We start from the raw sequence: 10,293 nt of genomic DNA, 5'->3' as shown, positions 1-10,293 counted from the left end.
TTCCTTAACCCTCGAGCTGGTTTCCCTGCAAAGCTCTAACCCCAAACTCTTGATCCCTATTTCTTCAACCCTCGAGCTGGTTTCCCTGCCACGCTGTAACCCCAAACTCTTAACCCCAATTTCCTTAACCCTCGAGCTGCTTACTCAATCACGCTGTACCCCAAACTCTTAACCCCATTTTCCCTAACCCCAAACTCTTAACCCTTATTTCTTCAACCCTCGAGCTGGTTACCCTGCCACGCTCGAACCCCAAACTCTGAACCCCAATTTCTTTAACCCTCGAACTAGTTTCCCTGCCAAACTGTAACCCCAAACTCTTAACCCCTATTTCTTCAACCCTCGAGCCGGTTACCCTGCCACGCTCTAACCCCAAACTCTTAACCCCAATTTCCTTACCCCTCGAGCTGGTTTTCCTGCAACGCTCTAACCCCAAACTCTTAACCCCTATTTCTTCAACCCTCGTGCTGGTTACCCTGCCACGCTCTAACCGCAAACTCTTAACCCCAATTTCTTTAACCCTCGAACTGGTTTCCCTGCCACATTGTAACCCCAAACTATTAATCCCAATTTCCTTAACCCTCGAGCTGCTTACCCTACCACGCTGTAACCTCAAACTCTTAACCCCAATTTCCTTAACCCTCGAACTGGTTTCCCTGCCACACTGTAACCCCAAACTTTTAACCCTAATTTCCTTAACCCATCGAACTGGTTTCCCTGCCACGCTGTAACCCCAAACTATTAACCCCAATTTCCTTAACCCTCGAGCTTGTTTCCCTGCCACGCTGTAACCCAAAATTCTTAACCCCAATTTCCTTAACCCTCGAGCTGCCTTTCCTGCCACGCTCGAAATGAAACTCTTGACCCCAATTTTCTTAAACCCTCGAACTAGTTTCCTTGCCACACTGTAACCCCAAACTATTAACCCCAATTTCCTTAACCCTCGAGCTGCCTTTCCTGCCACGCTCGAACTGAAACTCTTGACCCCAATTTTCTTAAACCCTCGAACTAGTTTCCTTGCCACACTGTAACCCCAAACTATTAACCCCAATTTCCTTAACCCTCGAGCTTCTTTCCCTGCTACGCTGTAACCCCAAACTCTTAACGCCAATTTCCTTAACCCTCGAGCTGCTTACCCTACCACGCTGTAACCTCAAATTCTTAACCCCATTTTCCTTAACCCTCGAGCTGGTTTCACTGCAACGATATAACCCCAAACTCTTAATCCCTATTTCTTCAACCCTCGAGCTGGTTACCCTGCCACGCTGTAACCCCAAACTATTAACCCCAATTTCCTTAACCCTCCAACTGGTTTCCCTGCCACGCTGTAACCCCAAACTATTAACCCCAATTTCCTTAACCCTCGAGCTTGTTTCCCTGCCACGCTGTAACCCCAAACTCTTAACCCCAATTTCCTTAACCCTCGAGCTGCTTACTCAATCACGCTGTACTTCAAACTCTTAACCCCATTTTCCCTAACCCCAAACTCTTAACCCTTATTTCTTCAACCCTCGAGCTGCTTACCCTGCCACGCTCGAACCCCAAACTCTGAACCCCAATTTCTTTAACCCTCGAACTAGTTTCCCGGCCAGGCTGTAACCCCAAACTATTAACCCCAATTTCCTTAACCCTCGAGCTTGTTTCCCTGCCACGCTGTAACCCCATAGTCTTAACCCCAATTTCCTTAACCCTCGAGCTGCTTACCCTTCCACGCTCGAACTGAAACTCTTTACCCCAATTGTCTTAACCTCGAGCTGGTTTTTCTGCTACGCTCTAACCCCAAACTCTCAACCCCAATTTCCTTACCCCTCGAGCTGGTTTTCCTGCAACGCCCTAACCCCGAACTCTTAACCCCTATTTCTTCAACCCTCGTGCTGGTTACCCTGCCACGCTCTAACCGCAAACTCTTAACCCCAATTTCCTTAACCCTCGAACTGGTTTCCCTGCCACACTGTAACCCCAAACTATTAATCCCAATTTCCTTAACCCTCGAGCTTGTTTCCCTACCACGCTGTAACCCCAAACTCTTAACCCCAATTTCCTTAACCCTCGAGCTGCTTACCCTGCCACTCTCGAACTGAAATTCTTAACCCCAATTTCCTTATCCCTCGAACTAGTTTCCCTGCCACTCTGTAACCCCAAACTATTAACCCCAATTCACTTAACCCTCGAGCTTGTTTCCCTGCCACGCTGTAACCCCAAACTCTTAACGCCAATTTCCTTAACCTTCTAGCTGCTTACCCTACCACTCTGTAACCTCAAACTCTTAACCCCATTTTCCTTAACCCTCGAGCTGGTTTCCCTGCAACGATATAACCCCAAACTCTTAATCCCTATTTCTTCAACCCTCGAGCTGGTTACCCTGCCACGCTGTAACCCCAAACTATTAACCCCAATTTCCTTAACCCTCCAACTGGTTTCCCTGCCACGCTGTAACCCCAAACTATTAACCCCAATTTCCTTAACCCTCGAGCTTGTTTCCCTGCCACGCTGTAACCCCAAACTCTTAACCCCAATTTCCTTAACCCTCGAGCTGCTTACTCAATCACGCTGTACCCCAAACTCTTAACCCCAATTTCCTTAACCCTCGAGCTGCTTACCCTGCCACGCTCGAACTGAAATTCTTAACCCCAATTTCCTTATCCCTCGAACTAGTTTCCCTGCCACTCTGTAACCCCAAACTATTAACCCCAATTCCCTTAACCCTCGAGCTTGTTTCCCTTCCACGCTGTAACCCCAAACTCGTAACGCCAATTTCCTTAACCCTCGAGCTGCTTACCCTACCACGCTGTAACCTCAAACTCTTAACCCCATTTTCCTTAACCCTCGAGCTGGTTTCCCTGCAACGATATAACCCCAAACTCTTAATCCCTATTTCTTCAACCCTCGAGCTGGTTACCCTGCCACACTGTAACCCCAAACTCTTAACCCTAATTTCCTTAACCCTCGATCTGGTTTCCCTGCAACGATATAACCCCAAACTCTTAATCCCTATTTCTTCAACCCTCGAGCTGGTTACCCTGCCACGCTGTAACCCCAAACTCTTAACCCTAATTTCCTTAACCCTCGATCTGGTTTCCCTACCACACTGTAACCCCAAACTATTAACCCCAATTTCCTTACCCCTCGAGCTGGTTTTTCTGCTACGCTCTAACCCCAAACTCTTAACCCCAATTTCCTTACCTCTCGAGCTGGTTTTCCTGCAACGCTCTAACCCCAAACTCTTAACCCCTATTTCTTCAACCCTCGAGCCGGTTACCCTGCCACGCTCTAACCCCAAACTCTTAACCCTAATTTTCTTAACCCTCGAGCTGCTTACCCTAACACGCTGTAACCCCAAACTCTTAACCCCCTTTTTCCTTAACCCTCGAGCTGGTTTCCCTGCAACGCTCTAACCCCAAACTCTTAATCCCTATTTCTTCAACCCTCGAGCTGGTTTCCCTGCCACGCTGTAACCCCAAACTCTTAACCCCAATTTCCTTAACCCTCGAACTGGTTTCCCTGCAACGCTGTAACCCCAAACTATTAACCCCAATTTCCTTAACCCTCGAGCTTGTTTCCCTGCCACATTGTAACCCCAAACTATTAACCCCAATTTCCTTAACCCTCGAGCTTGTTTCCCTACCACGCTGTAACCCCAAATTCTTAACCCCAATTTCCTTAACCCTCGAGCTGCTTACCCTGCCACGCTCGAAGTGAAACTCTTAACCCCAATTTTCTTAACCTCGAGCTGGTTTCCCTGCCACGCTCCAACCCCATACTCTTAACCCCAATTTCCTTATCCCTCGAACTGGTTTCCCTGCCACGCTGTAACCCCAAACTATTAACCCCAATTTCCTTAACCCTCGAGCTTGTTTCCCTGCCACGCTGTAACCCCAAACTCTTAACCCCAATTTCCTTACCCCTCGAGCTGGTTTTTCTGCTGCGCTCTAACCCCAAACTCTTAACCCCAATTTCCTTAACTCTCGAGCTGGTTTTCCTGCAACGTTCTAACCCCAAACTCTTAACCCCTATTTCTTCAACCCTCGAGCCGGTTACCCTGCCACGCTCTAACCCCAAACTCTTAACCCTAATTTTCTTAACCCTCGAGCTGCTTACCCTAACACGCTGTAACCCAAAACTCTTAACCCCCTTTTTCCTTAACCCTCGAGCTGGTTTCCCTGCAAAGCTCTAACCCCAAACTCTTAATCCCTATTTCTTCAACCCTCGAGCTGGTTTCCCTGCCACGCTGTAACCCCAAACTATTAACCCCAATTTCCTTATCCCTCGAACTGGTTTCCCTGCAACGCTGTAACCCCAAACTATTAACCCCAATATCCTTAACCCTCGAGCTTGTTTCCCTGCCACACTGTAACCCCAAACTATTAACCCCAATTTCCTTAACCCTCGAGCTTGTTTCCCTACCACGCTGTAACCCCAAATTCTTAACCCCAATTTCCTTAACCCTCGAGTTGCTTACCCTGCCACGCTCGAAGTGAAACTCTTAACCCCAATTTTCTTAACCTCGAGCTGGTTTCCCTGCCACGCTCCAACCCCAAACTCTTAACCCAAATTTCCTTATCCCTCGAACTGGTTTCCCTGCCACGCTGTAACCCCAAACTATTAACCCCAATTTCCTTAACCCTCGAGCTGGTTTTTCTGCTACGCTCTAACCCCAAACTCTTAACCCCAATTTCCTTACCTCTCGAGCTGGTTTTCCTGCAACGTTCTAACCCCAAACTCTTAACCCCTATTTCTTCAACCCTCGAGCCGGTTACCCTGCCACGCTCTAACCCCAAACTCTTAACCCTAATTTTCTTAACCCTCGAGCTGCTTACCCTAACACGCTGTAACCCCAAACTCTTAACCCCCTTTTTCCTTAACCCTCGAGCTGGTTTCCCTGCAAAGCTCTAACCCCAAACTCTTAATCCCTATTTCTTCAACCCTCGAGCTGGTTTCCCTGCCACGCTGTAACCCCAAACTATTAACCCCAATTTCCTTATCCCTCGAACTGGTTTCCCTGCAACGCTGTAACCCCAAACTATTAACCCCAATATCCTTAACCCTCGAGCTTGTTTCCCTGCCACACTGTAACCCCAAACTATTAACCCCAATTTCCTTAACCCTCGAGCTTGTTTCCCTACCACGCTGTAACCCCAAATTCTTAACCCCAATTTCCTTAACCCTCGAGCTGCTTACCCTGCCACGCTCGAAGTGAAACTCTTAACCCCAATTTTCTTAACCTCGAGCTGGTTTCCCTGCCACGCTCCAACCCCAAACTCTTAACCCCAATTTCCTTATCCCTCGAACTGGTTTCCCTGCCACGCTGTAACCCCAAACTATTAACCCCAATTTCCTTATCCCTCGAACTGGTTTCCCTGCAACGCTGTAACCCCAAACTATTAACCCCAATTTCCTTAACCCTCGAGCTTGTTTCCCTACCACGCTGTAACCCCAAATTCTTAACCCCAATTTCCTTAACCCTCGAGCTTGTTTCCCTACCACACTGTAACCCCAAACTATTAACCCCAATTTCCTTAACCCTCGAGCTTGTTTCCCTACCACGCTGTAACCCCAAATTCTTAACCCCAATTTCCTTAACCCTCGAGCTGCTTACCCTAACACGCTGTAACCCCAAACTCTTAACCCCCTTTTTCCTTAACCCTCGAGCTGGTTTCCCTGCAAAGCTCTAACCCCAAACTCTTAATCCCTATTTCTTCAACCCTCGAGCTGGTTTCCCTGCCACGCTGTAACCCCAAACTATTAACCCCAATTTCCTTATCCCTCGAACTGGTTTCCCTGCAACGCTGTAACCCCAAACTATTAACCCCAATATCCTTAACCCTCGAGCTTGTTTCCCTGCCACACTGTAACCCCAAACTATTAACCCCAATTTCCTTAACCCTCGAGCTTGTTTCCCTACCACGCTGTAACCCCAAATTCTTAACCCCAATTTCCTTAACCCTCGAGCTGCTTACCCTGCCACGCTCGAAGTGAAACTCTTAACCCCAATTTTCTTAACCTCGAGCTGGTTTCCCTGCCACGCTCCAACCCTAAACTCTTAACCCCAATTTCCTTATCCCTCGAACTGGTTTCCCTGCCACGCTGTAACCCCAAACTATTAACCCCAATTTCCTTAACCCTCGAGCTTGTTTCCCTGCCACGCTGTAACCCCAAACTCTTAACCCCAATTTCCTTAACCCTCAAGCTGCTTACCCAACCACGCTGTAACCCCAAACTCTTAACCCCATTTTCCCTAACCCCAAACTCTTAACCCTTATTTCTTCAACCCTCGAGCTGGTTACCCTGCCACGTTCGAACCCCAAACTCTGAACCCCAATTTCTTTAACCCTCGAACTAGTTTCCCTGCCACACTGTAACCCCAAACTATTAACCTCAATTTCCTTAACCTTCGAGCTTGTTTCCCTGCCACGCTGTAACCCCAAACTCTTAACCCCAATTTCCTTAATCCTCGAGCTGCTTACCCTACCACGCTGTAACCTCAAACTCTTAACCCCATTTTCCTTAACCCTCTAGTTGGTTTCCCTGCAACGATCTAACCCCAAACTCTTAATCCCTATTTCTTCAACCCTCGAGCTGGTTACCCTGCCAGGCTGTAACCCCAAACTATTAACCCCAATTTCCTTAACCCTCGAGCTTGTTTCCCTGCCACGCTGTAACCCCAAACTCTTAACCCCAATTTCCTTAACCCTCGAGCTGCTTACCCTGCCACGCTTGAACTGAAACTCTTTACCCCAATTTTCTTAACCTCGAGCTGGTTTCCCTGCCACGCTCTAACCCCAAACTCTTAACCCCATTTTCCTTAACCCTCGAGCTGGTTTCCCTGCAAAGCTCTAACCCCAAACTCTTAATCCCTATTTCTTCAACCCTCGAGCTGGTTACCCTACCACGCTCTTCATTCTTCACCAACTTCATTTTTAATTTATAAAAATCAATTACGAAAATATCCTAATCTTATATCTATTGTCTATATTTTTTTGTAGTATTTGCTATTTTCAAAAATGTAATTCGAGTTACCCCTGCAATTTTACTACAGCGATATTTTGAAAGCCTTTTAGAAGGGATTTATTTCAAACAAAATTTCTTTTTGTGTGAAAGTATATTTTCAAAAAATTTAGGATTTTATTATTGTCGTATGCCGTGTAGTTTTTCAACTTAACATTTTTAGTTTGAGGTGGTGTGATATCCAACCATTTCATTTAAATATTTTGTAAACCTTAAAAGGCAATTAATTGTAATTAAGTTTTTTCTTTTTAATTTTGTTTTCTCAAATAATTGCTGGTACTATGTCTTGAAAAAAACGTATTTTACCTCAAAGAAGGTGTAATAAAAATAAAAAACAAATTGCATTTTCAAGTGAATCTTGTGAAGTGTCTGAAAATGATGACACGGTAGATGTTGTTATGCTACCACATTTTGAGAGTTCAGATTCAGAATCTGAAAACGAATCTAAGAATTCTGAAGATGTTAGTGATGAAGATAATGATGACGAAAATGAAGATAATGCTGATAAAAATGACGACGCTGATGATGAAAACGATGTTCAAGAAATTGTTGAAAAATTGTTATCGTACCATGAAGTTAAAAAAAGTTACTCTAACACTCAGAAACGTTTGGAAGAAGATCATGAATACGATTGGACAGATGGAGAGAAAAAGTATGATGAAATTCCATCTAATAAATATTTGTTAAAAGATAAAGATCGTAAAATGATTGCTAATAGTACCCCTGTTGAATTATTTGAAATGCTCTTTTGTAAAAATACAAAAGAATATATCATTGAAACTTCAAAATTTAACGGTTTAGATATAACAATAGAAGAACTAAATAAATTTGTTGCCATTATTATTCTTTTTGCGTTCAACAAAAGAACATCTGAAAAAGATTATTGGTCCAAAAATGAGTTACTCGAGTCCCCAGTAGTTAGATCATTAATGTCGTTGAAAAAGTTTATGAAAATCAAATCAAAAATCAAATGCTCCAAACCTACAGATAAAAATAAAAAAGATCGTGCTTGGAGAGTTAGAGCTATATTAGAAATTTTTAGGAAAAATTTAAAATAGTTTGGTTTTTTTCAGACAGGATTATTTATAGACGAAATGATGATTAAATTTTTTTGTAGACTGTTGATCAAACAATTTATTAAAAATAAACCAACTCGATGGGGAATAAAAGAGTTTGGAATTTGTGGTTCTGATGGATACCTCTTTGACTGTGACATATACTGTGGCAAAGGCACTCATAATGATGAATTGTCAAGTATTGCTCTAGGAAGCTAATCTGTTTTATCTATGAGCGAAGCTTTACTTTCATCAATTTCTAGAAAGAAAATTGAAGAATACCATCTTTGGTTTGATAATTACTACACAAATCCAGACTTACTTGTTCATTTAAAAAAGCTTGGCTTACGAGCTACTGGTGTAATTAGGAAAGATCATATACCAGTAAAAAATGAAATTGATAAAAAATCTCCTCGTGCAACTTTTAAAGTTTAATATGAAAAAAATAGCGGAATGAACTTCGTAACCGTGGTAGATTCTAAACAAGTTTCGATTATTTCAACTACAGCTGGTATTACACCAACAAAAAAAGTGAAACGCTACTCCAAAGAAAAAAAAATGAGAACTGATATTTCTATGCCACTTGTGTTTTCACTTTACAACTTATTTATGGGAGGTGTTGATCTACACGATCAGTACTGTAGTGCTTTATTACCTATTATTAGAAGTAAGAGATGTACTTGGCCAATATTGATGAGAATTATCCAGTTTTCTATTGCAAATGCAGTAATACTCTATAATGCTTGTTCAGGCAAAAAAACAGTAAACGTGTAACGGCGGCTCAAAAAAAAAAAACTTATAAAAAATAAGACAAAAAAAATACCGACCACACACTTAGCTCGTAAATCAAGATGAAAAACTGCGTATAGCTGAATGAAGAAAATTTTTCCTATGAACAGAAGTTTTCGGCTCGCGCATCTGGCAATTTTCGGATGCTGGAGACAATCAAAGCGATTTTACGATCGCGTCATCCAGAGTAGCCAGATTGCGCGTATGTTTAGAAAGTAGAGATCTGCAGCGCACATGTGCATCCTGCCAGCAGTACTATTATTTTATTTATTCTTATTATTGCTAATTTCTTTTAAATTAAAGGAAGCACATTTGCTTGCAAGTCTCTTGAAAAATTGTGAAATTTATCTTCCCGTATTTATTAGCTTATTTTCTTTGCGAGTCTTGTATGTATAATTGTTGGATGTGCTCAACTTTGCGTTAGATAATTTAAGAACGGCTTGAACGAAAGTTATTAATTATATTTCTTTTAATTAACTCTGATTTTTTCAGTATTTCTCAGAGTTTTTTTTATAATCAATTAATAGTTAAAACTATTAATATCCTAATTGTTTTTAGATAAATGTAATTCTTAACTTTTGTTCTGTCATTTAGTTTTATTATAGATTAAGAAACATTTTTGTAAAATTAGAGTACCACACACACAATTAATTTTAAATAGAATTAGTTTAAATAAATAAAGGCAAGAATAGTACATAGAGGGCCATCTATGTGAAGAGGGCCCAAAACACTAAAATGAGGCCACACCCGCACACTCCGCCCCTGGCCAATTAGGGTTCGAACCTTGCTTACCCTGAGATACTCCCCAAATTTTCCAACCAATTAAGTTGAGAAAATTTGAGTTCTTCCTGCCCAAAAATGACAAAGATTTTCGAGTGGGAGTCTCCTGTGAAAAAGTATAATAGAGATCTTTTCACGAAAATTAGGCAATTACTTTTCTAAATTCAGTTCGTTCAAAGTTAGCAGTTATTTTCCAGTTCAGTTCGTTAGTTAATTCGATTCGTGCAACTCCTTTTTTTTGACTTCGTTTTGTTGGTGTGTGTGGGAAATTAAGGCGAAAGTAAGTAAAGAAAATTAAACTAAATTCTTTTTTCTAACTTCTTTTTGCATCCTTTTCTCTCCGTATTCTTTCCTATTTTAGTTTCGCGGACGGTCTGCCTTTTAGATAATTACACTCGATTGCCGAGCGTGTGGTCGAGTGCACATTAGATAGGTCCCCCTTTACGTTATTTTATCGCCTAGAGTGTGGTAAAATAACGCGACGCATTGCTATATTGCCAAGCGTGTGATGTAGCAGAGCTTCGATCCACAGTCGCCGAAAATAGGAATTTCCCGCGATAGTGGTAACGCACGTCCCGGTTATTGTCCGCAAGGATAGACCAAAAAGTGCGCCTGAGAATTGTTTCGTCAACCGACGTCACAAGCGCAAAGAAATTCGCTTTGAGTA

At 42.7% G+C, this 10,293-nt stretch overlaps 1 protein-coding gene across 1 annotated transcript; it reads left to right on the top strand.

The window, feature by feature from the left end:
* The first annotated feature begins 7,400 nt into the window (after window positions 1–7,400).
* On the top strand, window positions 7,401–8,060 carry LOC131675469 (ribosomal RNA processing protein 36 homolog). The gene has a single exon (XM_058954454.1). The coding sequence runs from the start codon at window positions 7,401–7,403 to the stop codon at window positions 8,058–8,060; it is 660 nt and encodes a 219-aa protein (XP_058810437.1).
* Window positions 8,061–10,293: the final 2,233 nt, after the last annotated feature.

The sequence above is a fragment of the Phymastichus coffea genome, unplaced genomic scaffold (assembly GCF_024137745.1).
Source record: "Phymastichus coffea isolate CEN01 unplaced genomic scaffold, Cenicafe_Pcof_1.1 PCOF00022, whole genome shotgun sequence".
NCBI lineage: Eukaryota > Metazoa > Arthropoda > Insecta > Hymenoptera > Eulophidae > Phymastichus > Phymastichus coffea.
Note: the sequence above shows the minus strand (reverse complement) of the source record. Positions and strands in the feature narration are given on the sequence as shown.

Coding starts and splice junctions, on each gene's coding strand:
- LOC131675469 (XM_058954454.1), top strand. CDS start 7,401: ATGCTACCACATTTTGAGAGTTCAGATTCAGAATCTGAAAACGAATCT.